Below are 19,505 nucleotides of genomic sequence, written 5' to 3'. Positions count from 1 at the left end.
GCCCATTACAATATTGTATTGAATATATCTCCCCAGGCAAAGAAAACAAATGAAAAACTAAATGAATTGTACTATATCAAACTACAAATTTTTGCACAGCAGATGAAAACATCAATAAAATAAAAAGACAACCCACAGAATAGGAGAACGTATTCATCTGGCAAGGGGTTAATATCCAAAATTTATAAAGAACATACAAAACTCAACACCAAAAAACAAACAACACAAGTAAAAAATGGGCAAAGGACCTGAATAGACACTTGTCCAAAGAGGACATACATCCGGCCAATAGACATATGAAAAGAAGTTCAACATCACTAATCATCAAAGAAATGCAAATTCAAACCACAGTGAGATATTATCCCACACCAGTCAGAATAGCTATCATCAATAAATCAGCAAACAACAGGTACTTGTGAGAATGAGGAGAAAAGGGAACGCTTTTGCATGTTGGTGGGAATGCAGATTAGTGCAACCACTGTGGAAAGCATTGTGAAGTTACCTCAAAAAAATAAAAATGGATCTGCCTTTCAATCCAGCTATCCCACTTCTGAGAATATATCTGAATCCAAAACACTAATTTGAAAGAACATAAGTACCCTGATGTTCATTGCAGTGTTGTTCGCAATTGCCAAGAAATGGAAGCAGCCCAAGTATCCACCAGTAGATGAGTGGATAAAACAGCTATGGGACATTTACACAATGCAATACTACTCAGCCATAAAAAAGAAAATCTTACCCATGGATGGACCCAGAGAACAGTATGCTGAGTGAAATATGCCGACCAGAAAAAGAAAAATACCTTATGATCTCACTCATATGTGGAATCTAATGAACAAACTGAACTAACCAGGAATAGGACTCATAGATGGAGTGCATGAGAGCTAGTGGTGGGGTAGGGAAGTGAGGGGCTTGAGAGAAAAGGAAAAAAGGCCCATGGCCATGGACAACAGTGTGGTGATTGCTGGGGGAGGGGAGTATAAGGGGACTAAACAGTAATGGAAAAAAATAAAATAAAGATTAAATCAACTAAAAAAAAATTGAACTCAACTCCATGACCACCACAGAGTCTTCCACAAAGGTCCTTGTACAAACGTCAAGCAGAGGCAGTGACTGCAGCTCTCAGACTAGATGGAGGGCCCCGCCCACTGGGCCTATTCTTTCAGAAAGGATGTGGTCCTACCTCTAGATATTGGCAAATGTGTGCACGATTATAGATTTTAAGTATGTAGGTGTTATAAAAAACTAAACAATTCCCATTTTAACCTGCTCTTTCAAGGAAGTGCTGTATTATACCATGCAACTGTGACACAATGCAAAGTCCCTGCCTTCACAGATTAGATAAGGAACAGATAAGCCTGCACACCAAGTCCTACTGATGCCGGTGGCCCCAAAGGAGGGGAAAGGAAGCCTCAGCCAGATACCAGGGTAGACCTTGTCCAGGAACAAGAAAGAATTCAAGAACATGACAGAAAGATTTAGCTAAGCACAGTAACTTTATTAAAGCAGTAATACACACTTGAGAAGTGAGAGCAGGTGACCTTGGGGCATGACATGCCTGGATGGGGTCTGGGTGGAAGGATTTTTTTTAAATGTAGCTGAGGGGCAGGGAGTAGGATGGTCCTCAGCTTCTGACACTGGTGGGCTGACCACCAACAAGGCTTGTCCTTATCCCTCCTCTCCAGATAGTGATTTCTTTTTTGGTCCTCCAGCACTGTCCAGGTGATTCAGGTGGGGGAAGGGGTCCCAAACTGTAATGCAAATTTATAAATATATTCTAATGGCCCTGTTGGTCAATTTAAGGTCAGTATGGCTGCCAAATCTGGTTGCAAACAGTTTTGTTTGTCTCAACTACAGGAAATTGGGGAGGGGGCAGTGGGGGAACAGGTGGCCAGTGAGGGTCATGTCTGGGATGTTCTAGCCAAGACAGAAAAGGGGAGGGGTAGAGCTTGAGGCCTTTGTTCTCTGTTCTAACTTCCATGCTTCAGTATATTGGGCAGTAATAAATCAGTGGAGAAGGCCTTCTTGTGAAGTCACCATTAAGGCTGAGCTCTGTATTTCTGAACAGAGGAAAGAGTAAGAGCAAAAGCCCTGAGGTGGGTATAGTTTAGGCATGTCTAAGGACAAGCAAGGTCAGTGTGGCTGAGCAGAGGGATCAGAGTGCTGGCAGGAAGCCAGGTGAGGCACAGCCTTAAAGAATGTGATGAAGACATTGACTTTCATCTCTAGGAGATGAGAAATCAACTCACGTAGCATTTTGAGCAGAAGCATCACTGAGGATGACAACTGCTCTGGTGCAGAGAGCAGATGGTGGGAACCGAGGCAGAAAGTGGTAGCTCTGCTAGACTGCCGCTGCCACCATGAAGGCTCTGCAGGATTGGGCTTTGCCTTTGTGTCTCCTTTTATTCCATCACACACCTTTCTTTTGCCCCATTCCCTTCCTGATGTTCTTTCTGTTCCTAGAATGAGTTACCTTACACCAGTGTCTTTGGGGGCAAATCTGATAGCATTAAAATCTGAGAACCAGCCCTGCTGTAGTGGCTCAGTTGGTTGGAGCATTGTCCTATACACCAAAAGACTGAGGGTTCAATCCCTGGTTAGGGCACATATGGGAGGCAACAGATTGATGTTTCTCTCTCATATCTACGTTTCTCTCTCTCTCTCTCTCTTCCCCCCGCCCCTCAAAATCAATAAACATATCCTCAGTGAGGATTAAAAAAAAAAAAATCTGAGAACCACTGCCCTGAAGCATGATGAGAACAGAGTCCTTGAGAACAAAAAAGGGAAGCCTGTTCCAGGAGTGAGGGATCATACATCTAAAAGGATTAAACTGGTGAGTGAATGAACAAATTGGTGTGCCAGTCTAGTACCAAAGAAAGGTACAGGACCTCTCTTTCCCCTGTTTGAAGCTGTACATTGTGATCAGTCCATGTAGCTTTCTTCAGCCAAGAAACCTTACATCCTTTCCCTGCTTCTCTCCTCTTTCGATACCTTGATTTATAACTTTTTTCTTGTTTTATGCTTTTTGGCATAAAACTTTACAGTTCTACTATAAAATGCTTCCAATCCTCTTTGGAAGTTGGTAAGAATTTAAATCAGTGACATTTATAGAACACTCAACCACTCTGATGGAATCGATGATATTTTTAAACCAGAAATGTGTTTTTAATCCAACTGATCAGAAAGCAGCTCATTTGTTACACCAAAGCTTTAGAAGACATTCTTCACAGGTGCTGGCTTGTGCAGTTTCTGTGTCCCTATGCAAGACCCCAGTGATGTCAGTGTTCTGTGTGCGAGTATGTGGAGAATGAACGGCAGCTTTGTAGTCTGACAGCCCTTGCTTCAAGCTGTTCATTCTCTCTGAACTTCCAATTTCTCCCCTTGAAAATGGAGCTAATGCACACAGATCTCCAAGGCTGTTGTGATATTAAAGACATATAAACTTTGAAGTTATATTTAAGAAAATAACCAAATAATCCAGCAATTCCAAAAGAATTGAAAGCAAGGACTCAAGGTATCTGTACTCCAGTGGTTACGGCAGCATTATTTACAGTAGCCAAAAGGTGGAAACTACCAAGTGTCTCCTAGTGGGTGTAAAATGAGGTATCTACTTACAATGAAATATTATTCAGCCATAAAAAGGAATGAAGTTGAACAAACCTTGAAAACACACTAAGTGAAACTAGCCAGACACAAAAGAACACATACTATATGATTTACCAATATAAGGTACCTAGAGTAAGCAAATTAATAGAGACAGAAAATAAAATAGAAGTTACCAGGGGCCTGGGGAAGGGATAATGGAAAATTATTGTTTATAAAGTTTCAGTATGAGAAGATGGTGGCTATGGTTGCAGAACAATGTGGATGAATTTAACACCACTGAATTGTACAGTTAAAAATGGTTAGAATAATAAACTTTGTTAGGTATATCTTATCATAACTTTTAAAGTAAAAAACAGTAAAGATAGTAAGATAGTAGTTATAGGTAAATTATCATTGTTATTATTACAGAGGTGTGTAGTATATACATTACTTAATAGGCTAGGTGTGCAACCAAACACTACTGAATGGAGTGGAGGTTTTCTTCCTCCCTCCTTCCCCAGCCAAAGGGTGGGCCATGCAAGTGGGCCATGCAAGCATGCCAGACCCTGGAGGGAAAGGTGCAAGGTTCTTGGGTGTAAAGCATAACAAGCAGTATGTTAATACCTCAGGGATAATGAGCCCTGATTGCTGCAGAATAAATCAACTTTTCATCTGAGTCAACTGATTATTATCAGACTTTCTCAGTGCTCTCTATTATGAGTCTTTTACAGTCACAAAGGGTTGTAATGAGATAATCATTACAATGAGGCAGCTTATTCAGATGTAAATCAATAAGCCAAATGGAACCTGGGAACTGCTGCTGTTTAGACAACTTTTAATGGCCAGGCTGTGCTAACCGAGAGCGGGCTGAGGAGAGAGGCAGCTCTTATTGGGTGGTCCCAGTAGTTTCTTTCTGCTTCAGGGGGACAGACCACTTACAGGGAAACCCAGCAGAGTCAGCAATCAGTAAACTCATGGATTTTAGTCACAGAGGGCACCCAGGACTGCACTGGCTGAGCATTTCCTCCTGACGGGTGGTCTTGGAAAATGAGGACTGCAGAGTAACAAAGAAGATATACTCACAGAAACATCTCCAATTCCTGGGGAAACTAGAGCAGCTGCTTTTAGTAGCAGTTCGGTGAAAAGATGGTTAACCCTCAGGACCTGGTGAGGAAGCCAATTCTGGTCCACGAACAGGTCCATTGAGCCCTTAAGACAGAGCTCTCAGGCTCAGCGTCTGTGCTCATGTTAGCATCTCCAGCTTTTAACAATATGAGCACCATCTTCGGCTAGCAATTCAGTCTTTCATTACCATTTTCATCTTACCCAGTGCAGTCATCTTTGTGAAGAATTGTTTATGCATTTTGTGACTCGTGGAGACCCCCTTTTCCTGCTTCTTTTCATTAACACTTAATGTTGGCTTTTGGGTCATTTAATTCCAAACTGCATTTCCATTAATCCATCTTTTTTAAAAAATGCCATGAAATTTGGTAATGATTTCACAACAGTGAATATAATAAAAACTTTTAAATGGTACACTGTAAATGGGCATATTATATGGCATGTGAATAAATCTCAATAAGCTGTTAAAAACAAAGAAATCATATGAAAGAAGGAAGTCTAGCCAAAGTGTAGAACCAGTGAATTTTCCACAGTGTTGGTTGCCCGTGCTGACAAAATCTTTGCTGGGTGAGAAAATCAAGCAGCAAACAGCATATTTTCTGTCCATTATAGTTATTTGAGCTAAAATGCTACTCTGGCTCTAAATTTCTATGAATAATTCAGAGTTGGTTGTACTTAGTAAGCACAGAAACTCTATTGGGGGCTCAGGAGTATCACTTCAGAGTAGCACTGAACTCCGTCATTGGTTCTCCAACTTCCAGCGTTTGCTTTGGGTAGATGGTCTGTCTCTAGGCCAGTGGTTCTCAAACTCAGCGTCACAGAGAGCCCTCACGTGGGACATATTTAAAGTGCATCAATGCCAGGTCCTGCCCAAGACCAATTAAATCAGAATCTAGAGATTGGTAGGTCAAAAGTTTCCCCAGGTGATTTTAATGTGAAACCCACAGTGCAAACCACTAGTTAAAGAGATCCCTTTCCACGATGAGATACCATTTCAAGCCCATGAGGATGGCTCTTAGTAAAAAAAAAAAAAAAAACAAAAGAAAAGAAACAGAAAATAACAACTGCTGGTGAGGTTGTGGAGAAATTGGACCCCTGTGCATTGCTGGTGGGAATGTAACGTGAAATAGTATGACTATGCCTCAAAAAATTAAACGTAGGATTACTATATGATTCAACAATTTTACCACTAGGTGTATGTCTAAAAGATTTTAAATCAGGGACTTGAGCAGATATTTGTATACTCATTTTCATAACAGTATTATTCATAATACCCACAAGGTAGAAGCAATCCATGTGTCCGATGACAGATGAATGGTTAAACAAAATGTAGTATATATAGACAATGTGATATTATTCAACCTTAAAAAAGAAGGAAATTCTGATAAATGCTACAACATGGATGGAATTGAGGACAACGTGCTAAGTGAAATACAGTATTTGTCACTGCGGGATTACATGTATATGAAGCACCTAGAATGGTAGTTAAAATCATAGAACAGAAAGTAAATGGTGGTTTCCCAGGGCTGGGGGAGAGGGAATGGGGAGTTATTATTTAATGAGGACAGAGTTTCAGGTTGGAGAGATGAAAAAGTTCTGGAGATGGATGGTGGTGATGTTTGCACAATAATGTGAATATACTTAATACCATTGAACTGCACACCTTAAAATTATTAAAATGGCAAATCTTATGGCAAGTCTTGATGTTGGCTTTTGGGTCATTTAATTCCCAATGTGGTATATTTTACCACAATAAAAAGAAAGATATCGCTTTTCCAAGAGTGGGTATGTGACCGAACTCAGGCCAATGACAGGGGAGAAGATACCGCCTGAAGGGCTTCTGAGAAAATCTCCTCCTTCCCAGAAGAGAGCTGCAGGCTGGGATGCTCTCTCTTGGTTCTGCGGACCTGGCACTCGAATGTTTTCTTTTATCTGGAACTCCGCAGCCATCTGAGGACCCACTGAGGATGAAGCCAACACCCACAGCAGCAGAGAGATAGACGAATGTGGGTCTTTGGTGATATCATGAAGCTACTGAGCCAAAGGTCTCAGAAGTCAGTCCTACCACATGATTTATACTTCTATAAGATAAAGCATTTCTTATGGTTACATCTAATTGGAACTGAAATTTTTGTAACTTATTCTGAAAGGATCCTGGCACTTGTACAAATACTGTTGGTAGAACAAAATTTTGGAATAACCTAAAAACCTCTCAGTAGGGAAGTGAGTAAATAAAAAGAGGCATAAACACAGATGGAATTACTCTATAGAGGTTAAAAGATAAACACACGAAGTGAAAGGTAGGTTTTATATGTTATATGTAAACTTTAAAACAATATAGTGATCGTTCATTGATGTGTATGTTATATATGTAAATATGTTTTTAAATAGATTAAATGAATCATCTTAAATATGTGATAGGGGTTGTCATTTTTGAGGTGGTAGCATAGGAGTGGCGTGGGAGCAAAAGAAGCAACACTTCTTTGTTGCTTCTATTTGGAATTGTTTTTATTTCTGTTCTTAAAACATGAAACAAGGTGATATGATGTTAATGACTTACAATCTTAGGATTCCATGTAGGTATGTGAGTGTTTGTGATTCTTTGTACTATTCTATACTTATAAAAATTTCAAAGGTGAATTAAAATTCCCCTTTCTCAGTGCTACCCCTGGCACAAACAAATTTATTTAAGGAAGACAGTAAAAGCCTTTGGTAAAGACTTGGGAACTGAGGCTAAAGTCTGTGTAATTATAAGTGGGCTATAAGAGTTCAGAAAACATGGCTTTTTTGTTAGTATGAGAATTTTTATCCTTTTAACTTTTATTTCTAAATAATTGTAAACACATGAAGTTGCAAAAATATTACAAGAGGTCCCATGTATGTGTTACCCAGCTTCTCCCAATGGTAACATCTTACATACCTGAAGCAACACTAAAAAGCCAGGACATTAACGTTGCTACAATACAGTTAAGTTGACTCTAAACTTAACTGGAATTTCATCTGTTTACCTTTTCTTTTATCTTTAATGTCTTTAAGTTACAAAACCAATTTGTTCATCTATGGATGAACGAACAAGAATTGGTACATCCAGACAGTGGAATGTTATTTGGCCATAAAAAGGAATGAAGTACTGATATACCTGCTACAACATGTATGAAGCTTAAAAATGTTATGCTGAGTGAAAAAAGCCAGACACAAAAAGATTATATATTATAAAACTCCATTTACATGAAATAACTAGAACTGGTAAATCCTAGAGATGGAAGAGTGTGTTACCAGAAGCAGGGAGGAGAGGAGAATGGAGAGCATGTTCCCAAGGTAATGGGAACCATACCCATAAGGTTTGATGAAGACGTCTTGGATTTAGACATAGGCGGTTTTATCCAATATTATGACTGCACTAAATCCCACTGAATTATTCACTTTAAAATGGTTAGTTTTATGTTACATGAATTTCACATAAAAATTAAGTAATTTGCTTGTTGTAGGAACATCTAACCATAAAATTGTAAGTAAAAAATTTTAATTTCTTCTCCCAGCTGCTCTCCTCCACATCCAATCCTACCCCACATGTATAGCTTCCATTAACTGTTTAATATGTAACTGTTTACACTTTTTAAAGTTTTAGAACATACAAAGAGATACATATGTTTCTTTCTCTCCCAAATGTTTACTGAATACTTTATCCACCCAGGCAATGTTGTGGCTTATGGGAACACAGTAACGAATAAGACAGACTAATGGAATTAATGTTCTAGTAGGAGGAGATTGGTAGTAAACGTAGGAATGACTAAGAACTTCAGATCATGACAAGTGCTGTGAAAAAATAAAACTGGGTAAAAGGGCAGAGAGTGATGTGGGTTGGGGGAGGGCCAGGGTGACTAGGAGAGGTCTCTGAGAGAGGTCACAACATTTAGCTGAATGAGAACAAGGAGCTAGAACATGCCAGGGACTTCAAAAAGATAGATATTTTTTAAGAAATAAGATTGTGCTAGATACACTGATTTACTATATAGTCTACACATACTAGATATCTTCCTTATTTCCATATATTAAAAGTGGATTTCCATGTTGGTACCTAATCTGTTTTACTTTTTGATAACTGCATATTATTCCATAAAATTGATATAATATCACTTGTTTAACCATTTCCATTTTGATGAACATTTAGGTTGTTTCCAGGTTGGAGTTATTGCAAAAATGCTGGAAAGAACAGCTTTTCACACTTGTGCTCATATTTCTGTAGAAAATATTTTCAGGAACAGGACAGCTACATCAGTGCCCATTTGCATTATTACCCACTAAAACCTTGAGACTGTGAACTTTCCTATCAGTCTTATGGTCAAAAAAGGTAAACTCTTACATTGAAAAAACAAAACAGAGTACTGTGTAATTGACTAAAAAGGGACAAATACTGAGGCCCTGATTCAGTTTGAAAGCAGAATAATTATGGGAAGATATGAACACAGCAGAGAACAAAAGCCAGGGACTACTAGGAATGTCAGCTGGTAGAATTTGCAATGGAAGATGGACATTATCTGTTGTGAAATGACTCAGACCTTGAACTGAGCATAGCTTTGTGAAGCACAACTGTTGTTTAAGTTCACCCTGTGTGTGCATCACAAAATAGCATAATGTCCTTGGAAAAACTCAGAGTTGATAGTCCTGTGTCTCAACAGCCCTAAATGAGGTGAAAAAAGGCAGTATAATTCCCAACTCCCTATTAATTCACCCATTCTTTCATTCAACATTTATTAAGGTTGCTTTCAATGCCAGACATTCTACTGGCATTTGGGGATATTAAAAAGATGAAGAAAAGACCCTGACTTCAAGCTCCTCAGTCTTAGCTTAATGGTTACTATCAAGAAGCACTTCTGCCCTTGTTGGTGCAGTTCAGTGGATGGAGAGCCGGCCTGCAAACTGAAAAGACACCGATTCAATTCCCAGACCTGGATTGCCAATCAGGTCCCCAGGTGGGGGCGTGTGAGAGGCAACCGATTGATTTATCTCCCATACATCTCTCTCTCCCCCTCTCTCTCTCTCTCTCTCTCTCTCTCTCTCAAAAAAAAATAAATACATATTTTTTTTAAAAGAAAGAAAGAAAAAAGAAGCACTTCTCATTCTCTGGCTAGAGAGGTGCCTTAACCCTAGCTGGTCAGGCTTTTGCAAACCAATGGACTGGATTCTTTCCTGAATATCCATAATTATCCCAGCCAGGGATATGGAAGTTAATGACATCAACTGCTTTTCTAAGTTGCACTCTTGGCAGTTTCCATCTTTGTCCCTAGGAAAAGTACCAGGCATAAAGAAAGTCTAATGTGATTTAATTAGATGTGAAGAATCGAGCCATCAGAGCAATCATCCAAGGTGCTATGGGTGACACATTTTGAAGGATGGTATCCAGTGACAAAGTGATGGGAGAACAGGGTAGTTCACGGTTTGAGTTAGCTGCTTGTGTTGACAATTCCTTTGGAATAGGTAGGGAATGCAAACCTTGAGTGACAAGGCACTTTATTCCACACACATTGTATTTTCTTCCTGTGAATATAGGATGAAAACATCTATCTCATTCAACAGCAATGCAGGTCTCCTATGTAAGTTCTCTGTAAATCTGAGGGCAATCACTTAATACCAACTTTAAAGTGGAACACTTTTAAGAAAAGGTCAATTGGGTGTTCAGAAAACTGTAATAGGCTGTACCCAGAACTTTGTATTAATCAGAGGAATACATTGCTGTGCGGGGTGGGGAGAATGTCCAAAAGATTTCAGGGAGCACGGACCACAGACCTGATAAGAAACTTAAACCCAGTCTTGTTAAATATAACAGAGGTCTCTGGTTTCTTCACATTTAAAAACATTTTTTAAAATTTTGACTTTACAGAGAGAGAAAGGGAGAAACACGTTGATTTGTTGTTCCACCTATTTATGCATTCACTGGTTTATTATTTTATGTACCTTGACCTGGGATCAAACCAGCAACCTCGGGGGTTGGGGATGATGCTCTAACCAATTGAGAGCTACCAAGCAGGGGGTTTCTTTTTATTTTGTAGTACTTAATTTTTCAAGTGTTATGGGTTAAAGAAAAAGGCATACACAAAATTTGCTACTTTAATATTAAACACAATTTCAAGCCACTTTCTTGTAGGACTTACTTTAAAAGGTGACAGCTTCTTTTTTTGACCTGTCTCACTAGGCTGAGTTCTTTTTTATCTTTAAACTACATGTGTTTAAACTTAAAATGTATACAAGTACTGGCTGGTATGGCTCAGTGGATTGAGCACAGGCCTGTGAAGCAGGGGGTCCAGGGTTTGTTCCCAGTCAGGGCACATTCTTGGGTTGTGGCCCAGGTCCCCACTGGGGGACACACGAGAGGCAACCACACATTGATGTTTCTCTCCCTCTCTTTCTCCCTCCCTTCCCTTCTCTGTAAAAATAAATACATAAAATCTTTTTTAAAAACTTATATCAAGATCTAGACTTTCGTCCTTAGCATAAGGTTGTTAAAAATACCTATTCTCTGGTGTCCATGCCACCTGCTGGTTAGGTGCACTTTTTTCTAGCTCCTTGCAGAAAAATAACAGTGTTTTTTGCTGCATTCCATGTGAGTGAACTACAGGAACACTTCACGGATCCTCAGAGCCACGTTATTTTCCTACTTCATACAGTTGGATCTAAGTATTTCTATTTTTTTTTTCCTTTTCACATGTTTACCTAAACACAACCTTTCGGCGTGAGATGCAGTCAATAAACTAGTGCAGGAATAAACTTGAGCGAATCCGACCATTCAAAAGAATGGACCATTTTCAACTACTAGTGCATTAAGAAGCTAGCTGGACGCATCAAAATAACTCTTATTAGTTGGGTATGGTTGGATACATCAAGAATATGGCAATCCTCTGTTTAATTTGCAAAGCCCTTGGCCGGAAGGAGGAGGGGATGGAAAAGTTTGGATGAAGTATTTAAATGACTAGTCAAACAGTGAGTCATTTAAAGTTTCCAGTTAATAATACCTTCCGCAGGGGCAGAGCCTCGGCCCGAGCGCTTCACGAGCCACATCGCAATTTAAGCTGTAATGTCTCACGGTTTTACTGCCTCTTTCACCAAACGAGACATAAAATGAAAGACGCTCTGTGTCGGCTTTGAAAAGTAGGGTAAAATCTGGCTGGGGGAGGGGACAAGGAAGGTGGAAAAGAGAAAAGGTATGGAAACAGTGAGGCCGAGAAAGCTGCTGCAAAGAGAAGGAAGAATTTTTAGATGCTGAGAGCTTTTTTTTTTCCACGTTAGAAATGCTGTCCATTTTCCCGCATCCTGGGCGGAACGCACCACCCTTGCGGGCCAAGAGGCTCGCAGTCCGCGACCGGGCAGCGAGTCGTGTCGGGGCTTGCTTCTCTGCCTTCCTGCCCCCGTTCCGTGACAGGTGGGGCTGCGGCCACCACCTCCACGCCTCCTCGCGGTGCCTGCCGGGAGCCCCAGCGGCTTCCGTTTGCTCCGGACCCCGAAACTTCAACTCCCGTCGGCCCCGGCGAAACCGCAGCGGAGCCGCGCGGATACTGCCGGAACTCGTAGTTCCATCTTCTGCCGCGCTACCTAGCCAGCAACGGGAACGCAGAGGGCCGAGAACTACCACGGTGAACGTACGGGTGGCAGCAAGAGGTCGGCCCGCGGCAGGCGTGGGGTTGGCGCTGAGGCGGTCGGAGGTGATTGGGGTTGGGTGGGAGGAGATTTGCTCGCACACACGAGGAAGGTTGAGCTGCCGCTTGAGTGCGGAGTCGGGACTGGAGCTGCCGCCGCGACCACGCCAGGGATTTTGTCGCTAGCCCACGGCTCTTCTTCCTCGCCGCTTCCAGAGGTCAGCGCGGCCTGCTCCTTCTCGGCCGGTCGCCCCCGCCTCCATTTCCCGCCCTCTCTCCATCACACACACGGCCCCCCCGATCATGGATCCGGGCAGTGGTGGTGGTGGCGGCGGCGGCGGCGGCGGGAGCAGCAGCGGCAGCAGTAGCAGCGACTCGGCACCCGACTGCTGGGACCAAGCGGACATGGAAGCTCCCGGGCCAGGCCCATGCGGCGGCCCCGGTGGTCCCTTGGCCGCAGCGGCTGCCGTGGCAGAGGCCCAGCGTGAACACCTCAGTGCGGCCTTCAGCCGGCAACTCAACGTCAACGCCAAACCCTTCGTGCCCAACGTCCACGCCGCCGAGTTCGTGCCCTCCTTCCTGCGGGGCCCGGCCCAGCCGCCGCCACTCCAGGCTGGCGCCTCCGCCAACCACCACGGAGCCGACAGCGGCGCGGGAGGCTCTTCGGGTAAAGGGTTGGGACTTGGGGCAGCCCTAAGACATGGGGGGAGGCCAGGCTGCGAGGGCGGGAGCTGCGGCCCGGGGGCCTGGGCCCATCTAGGATGGGATGGGGATGCGTTATGGTCTGGCGGCGCGCCTCGCAGTGCCGGGGGATCTGGGACCCGGCGGCACGTGGGGCGCTGACAGCGGCGTCCGGCGCCGGCAGTCTTGGGTGGGGCGGCCCGAGGCCGGCGAGTCGGCCTGCGTGCGGTGGCCGTGGCGGAAGGCCGGGCGGGGCGGGAGAGGCGCGCTGGGGACGCTTGCGGGGCCAATGGCCCTCCCCTCCCCTCCCCTAGGATCACAGTCACCCACTGGAGGTGGAAACTGTATGGAATCGAAGAGGGGGCGGCAGCGGGGTCTGTAACAGCAGGCCTAGGAGTGAGGACAGATGAAGTCAGAAGTCCTTTGAGTGGGCTTTGAGAAGTACGAGGAGCTGGGGAGAACGAATGCTCAAGTTTCCCTTCACCTTTGGCCTAGGACAGAGAGCGTCTCTTCCTGCAGTTTCCATTATTGAAACTAATTACGTGTTAAATATCTATGGGCACCGAACCGGCCTGAAGGAATCCCAAGATGCATTGCAGTCTTGTGATGCGGCCGAAACTGTTGGCTGTCAATACAAAGATCTTTTTTACCCTTAGCATTTTGTAAGCTTGTAAAGTTCACAAAATAACACAAAGTTAGAATACTTGACTTAATGTGGGTAGGGAGCTACATTAATTTGTGTTAAGTGGAACTTGTACTTTAGTCCGTCGGTGACAGGTTTAGAATTTTCAGTGTGTCAATCGTTTTTGTTATTCAGGTTGCTGTTGTTCGTCTATTCAGACGGACACTTGAGCATTTGTTATAACTTAATAGTCACGTGCTGTTCTGACCATAGGTAGACAAACTTTCAGTGATTTCAAGTTCGGTCTTTAAAAATCTTCCTGTATTTAGGGAACGCTTCCGTGATAGCATGCTTTCAGGTACTGATTTTGGAGGAATATCAATTGAGAGAACATAAGTATTCTCCCTATATAAAAGGTGCTTATTTTGGGGACTGTCAGTAGTGGCTTAAAGAGAAAAAGGAGAGGGCTGATTGTCCTTGCATTTTAGCCAGGTTATGGAACTGGATCATAGCTGTTCCCAGCAATTTGTGAGAGCAGATTGTCGATTTCTCTTTTAAGTTTTATACTGTAGTATTTCTCAGATAAGTGGACACCATAAAAGTGCTCTACTTTAGCTTCTTCAGGAACTTTTGCTACAGTTTTCTCTCTAGAGGCAAAAAGAGACTTTGGAGAAACACTTTTGCAAGTATGTACGTATGTGAGTACATAGTTTGGATTTGATTGTTTATTGACTGGTATTTCTTTTACTTGTGTGAGTGGTTGATGTTTTCCCTTTGAGCAAGGAAGTTTAGTTTTTATTTCTTTGCTTAGATCAGGCCTCTTTGGCTACTTAAACTAGTCCTCTTACCAGCTCCCTAAAAGTGCCTGTTCGCAGTGCCTTATCATTGCCAGATCCCTTTTATCCAGACATTTTCTTTTTTGGCCCTCCCTCCTCACTCTGGAGCCACCAGCACCACTCTGGTTAGACCTATTTGCAAGTCTATCTTTCATCAGCCATCAGGGGATAGCCATCCTTAGAGCAGTGGTCTGGAATGGTGGTCGTTGTTGAGTGACTAGGCATTACCTCTTGCCCAGGAGAATGTTTCCTGTTCCTGATATTTGCTAATTTGCAATTTTACTCTTAATCAGCTTTTCTGTGACCTACTGAAAGTTAGAGATATAAAAATTTGTAGGAAAGTGTTTATAAGAAAAGTTCGTACATTATGGTCAACTTTTTCTTTTTTATCAGAGACCTATTTTAGTCTTACAGACTTTACCAGCTGCTTCTACAAAATGTCAGTTAATGTTGGATATCTGTTTGAAAAAGAGTGGATTTTTTAAATTGAGGTCCTGAGTTTTGTGGGACTTTTGGATTGCTGTACCAGCCCATTCAAGTCCATAAAATACCATCAGAGCAGAAAACTATGCTTAGAGAAGCTGGGGGGTGTGGGGGAGGGGCAGAATGGAAATAGAATTTAGATTGAAATTTACAAAGGATGAACCATAATGTTAGCAATTTTTTTATAGTGAGGAATTAAACAGTAGGGCTAACTTGTTCCTTTTTGTTGTTAAGCCATAGCTGAAATTTGTGGTAGGTGTGTTTTTAGACTGGATACCAGAAGGGCTCTTGAAGTAATGTAGAGGTAGAGTGCTATAATGAAAAACTTTTAAAAATATCTCTGACTAGGATGAATATGTCATTTCTTTTGAAAATAGGCTAGTTTCTTTGCTGTTTTTGAAAATCTATAGGGGTGTCGCAGGCAATCAGTAGAGGAAGATGCTTTTAATTGATTTTTTTTTGTTTTTGAAGAGTAGTAACATGCTTTTGTACAAAGTGTCATTCACTTTCACTGGAAGGCTGGCTGCTGGTTGTGCCTGTTCCCAGGCATCCCAGCTTGGGATTCAGTGTTGACCTAGAATCTCTTTGAAAATTTATTATAGGGTTCCAAAAACAGGATTAAGTATATAACCCATTCAGATATAATTCATTTTAGTTCAGTTCTCTACAGATCCAAGTAAATTGGCTAGGTAATGCTCTTTAACGTAGAGATCCTAAAATGAATAAAAATATAGAAGAGAAGGGTTATGTGTACTAGAACGAACGTTTTCTATGATAAAATGTATTTATTTTAATTTCCAGTTTGCACCTCGTTCATTGCTTTTTTTTTTTTTTTTTTTTAATAAATGAGGAAAAGGTTTAGCAGTGTTAATCAGGGTTACTTGGTGTCTTAAGCTCCTTTGGTCTGCAAATTACAAAATATTACAGCTGATAAACAACAGAAATTTACTGCTCACAGTTCTGGAAGCTAGAAGTCCAAGATCAGGGTGCCAGCCTGGTTGGACAAGGGCCCTCTTCTAAATAATTAGACTGTTGACTTCTTTCGTTCTCATAAGGCAGAAGGGGCAAGGGAGCTCTCTGCTGCCCCTTTTGTAAAGACGCTAATCCGATTCTTGAAGGCTCTGCTCTTTAGAGCCCTCCACAGGCCTCACCTAATACCATCACTTCAGGTATTAGGGTTTTCAACCTAAGGATTTGCAGGGTGGGACACAGATATTCAGACTACTTGGATTTTAGAGCAGCTTGAGCTTCAAAGTAATGGTGTAGTGTTCTTTCTGCTGTTTCACCCTCAGCACCTCTCAAAACCCTTCCATTAGAAAATAAGTATCGGATAAAACCAGCAGTCCTCAGTATAGGTCCCCAGAGGAGAAGGATTTATCTCCAGAGTGTAGCACATTGTATTGTGGAACTTGAATTTTAAAGAGAAATGTTTGTTTTGTAATGTTTGGTTTCTACTGACTGCCTTTTTTGCGGGGGACGGATTTTCTTTTCCTTTTTTTTTTTTAATGATTGAGATATTCATGTAGCCTTTTTAAAATGTATTTTTCAGTGGCTTTTAGTATATCCACAAAGTTATGCAGCAATCATTACTTGGTAGATGCTTGTTAATCACAGAATAGTCTCCAAGGTGACATCTCCAGAATAGAGAAGATACAGAATCAAAGTGGTAATGATTGTTTCCTCCAGAAGACTCTTACACTTTATTATTATTAACCATTACCTGTTGGCTGATAGATAATTTTAGATTGATAAGGTTCTTGGCTTTAGATTTGTTTCCCTTTTCTTCTAAGACTGAAATGCCTGCAATAACAATTCTGATATAAAGGATTTTTCAGGCTTTTGTGCAACAGTGAATGGAGTAGAGTATGCAGAGGTCAGGGAAAAGTATTGCACCTGGAGTGGTTTTTCCGCCTACCTTGGTTTACTGATTATTAGTTTATTGGATCTGGGCTCTTGTTTCATGATTTTATATGCTTGAATGACTTGAGTGGGAGGATTTAGGGAACTAGTGCTATGCCATGTTGAACAATTGTTTAACCTGTTAGAAATTTTGACTGGGAAGAAACTGCCTTGGATCGGGTTTTATTTAGCGCAGTGAGTACGTGGCTTTTTATGTTCTCTGTCGTTTATTTTTCACTTTTTCTGCAACCGTACTGCATGAAAAGGCAGCAATTAAAATTTATGAGAGCAAGGTAGGGAAATATTGTAGAGGACAATGTAGAGGACAGATTTTAAGCCTTGTTTTACTTAGTTTAGAGGGGAGGAAGTGTCAGTGTTGAAATAGTATTATCTTTCTGGTTGAAGAGAAAGGAAAATAAGATTTGATAACCTTTTGGGGTGAGTGAGCAATATTAGAAGGGAAATTTTTGAGATGTGAATCTCTGGTTTTACTCAGATATATGTGTAGCAGTTAATGAACTGCCTACAGAATGCAAGATGCTGTTTTAGGCACTTGTAGTGACACCACCAAGATGAGTCCAGAAAGGATTTACCCTAATGGAAGACACAACATAGTAACAGGCCTATACAGAGGGTGTAGAGGGCTTTCAAAGCTAAGAAGAGTAATTGTTCACAGCTTCCCTTATGTAAATAATTTCAATCTTATCACCCTAATCATGAAAGGAAAGATCTATCTATATTATAAGTGTTGTGAATACCTTAAGTTTTTTAAGTTTGCTAGGAATTTGCTAGAGTTGAGTTTTGGGTATCTTTTTACACTACCTGTCTCTTTCATATTAAACAGCAGTGAGTTTGGTTATTGTGATTCTCACTGGTGTTTCTGTGGAGCATGTTAATTTAGAATGTCATCATTCTGCTCAAAGTTCTTCGCAATCTTTGGGGAGCAAGATTTTGTTTACTAGTTGACTATTGTTGATTGTTCTGAGAGCCTCAGATTCCTTTTTTTAGCTGTCATTTAGCTTTGATTCATACCAAAGTTTCTTAAGAGTTTTGCCTTTGTTTTCAGTAGATTTTAACAAAGCATTACTGGGCTACAGATGTATTTGTTTGTTTTTTTGTTTTGTGTTTTTGTTTTTCATAAATGGCTTTGCTATAAGGAAATTTAGTTGTTATAGTACTTCAAGTTGAACCAGGTCCCCATTATAATTCTACTTTCCAGGTGAGAGGAACAGTAAGGATTTTTTTTAGCATCTTTCACTAGCCTGAGAGTGGCGACATCAAATTCCAAACCAGGTTATTGTTGCATGTCACTTTACTAGGAACAAACAAAACATGCACCTTAGAATGTCACTGGGTCAATTTCCTGGTTGACTATTTCTATAGAACTCCAGTAGGTTACCCTACTACTAAGCAGTCTTTGTTTATCTCCTTTGGGTGGTTGATTTTGGTTGCAGGTGGGTGTTTTTCTGTTATCTTTGTACCTTATTGTGGCTGACTGAAATAGTTTTGGTTTGTATATTTTAAATATGCCTCAAATTGTTTTTCAAGTATAGTGGTACCTCGGTACTTGTTGATTTGTTCTGACGAGTACCGAAACCAACAAATACTGAATAATGAAACATTTTTTTTTTTCTCTTGGGGAGTGGCCTTGTGACTCATACAAGTTCTGGCAAGTGTGATGAGTCCCCAGCAAGCACCGAGTGCTGAAACATTTTTTTCTTGTCAAAATACTAGTACAGGGTTTGACAAGTTCTGAAGCCAATGAGTACTGAGGTATAACTGTATATAGAGTATAAAATCATAAATAAGACTGCTTTTCAGGTTTGTTTGGAAAGTACAGTGGAATTATAGTTATCTACAGAAAGTCTGATCAGGTTGATATGTGGCATTGCATTCGTGACTGAATAAATAAATAGGTTCTTAGAATGTTAGGAATAGAAATGACCCTAACAGTAAGACAACCTCATCATTTTTGGATAAAGAAACTATAGCCTGGAAATGCTAAGTGAATGCCTAAGGTTATTCAGAAGAGTTAATGACAGTTGAATCTACAATCCAAATTTGCCAACTATTAGTTTGGTGCACTCTCCACCACACCATGCTGTTTAATAATGGAAAATAGGGTATGCCAAAAGCTAATTACTACAACCAGTATGGATTTTCTGAGAGTAGCCTTAGAGTTTGCCTGTGTTATATTTCATTTCTTTCTCCCATTTTCTGATGTATTTTTTAACTTATTGGATTTATTGGGGTGAAATTGATTAATAAAATTACATAGTTTTCAGATATATAATTCTGTAATACATCAGCTGCATATTGTATTGTATGTTCACCACCCCAAGTCTTATATTTCATTCTCAAAAGTTTTTGTAACTATAATGGGGTTTTGAAATGCTTGTTGTGATAAATTTATTGAGCAGTTACCACATGCTTAATATACCCTTATTTTTACAACAATCTTTTGAGGTATAGGGACTGTTGACCCATTTACAGATAAGAAAGTTAAAGCTCAGAGAAGCTAAGTAAACTATTGAGGTGACATCCAGGAATAAATGGAGGGGCTAGGATTAGAATGTAGGTCTGATTTCAAAGCTTATTCTAATAACAGTGAGTCTGCTTGTCCTTTTCTCGTGACTCGATATTAAG

At 41.0% G+C, this 19,505-nt stretch overlaps 1 protein-coding gene across 2 annotated transcripts in view; it reads left to right on the top strand.

Moving 5' to 3' along the window:
• The first annotated feature begins 12,354 nt into the window (after positions 1-12,354).
• GSPT1 (G1 to S phase transition 1) overlaps positions 12,355-19,505 on the top strand; it is a 33,613-nt gene continuing 26,462 nt past the window's right edge. Inside the window, exon 1 of one of the 2 annotated variants that reach the window (XM_045819372.1) lies at positions 12,355-13,005. In XM_045819372.1, the coding sequence (XP_045675328.1) occupies positions 12,642-13,005 (364 nt within the window). In that variant the 5' untranslated portion in view covers positions 12,355-12,641. The remainder of the gene's footprint in view (positions 13,006-19,505) is intronic. The other variant, XM_045819370.1, reaches the window with a different exon arrangement.

This window comes from Phyllostomus hastatus, unplaced genomic scaffold (genome assembly GCF_019186645.2).
Source record: "Phyllostomus hastatus isolate PE091 unplaced genomic scaffold, TTU_PhHast_1.1 phas_scaffold_385, whole genome shotgun sequence".
Classification (NCBI taxonomy): domain Eukaryota; kingdom Metazoa; phylum Chordata; class Mammalia; order Chiroptera; family Phyllostomidae; genus Phyllostomus; species Phyllostomus hastatus.
Note: the sequence above shows the minus strand (reverse complement) of the source record. Positions and strands in the feature narration are given on the sequence as shown.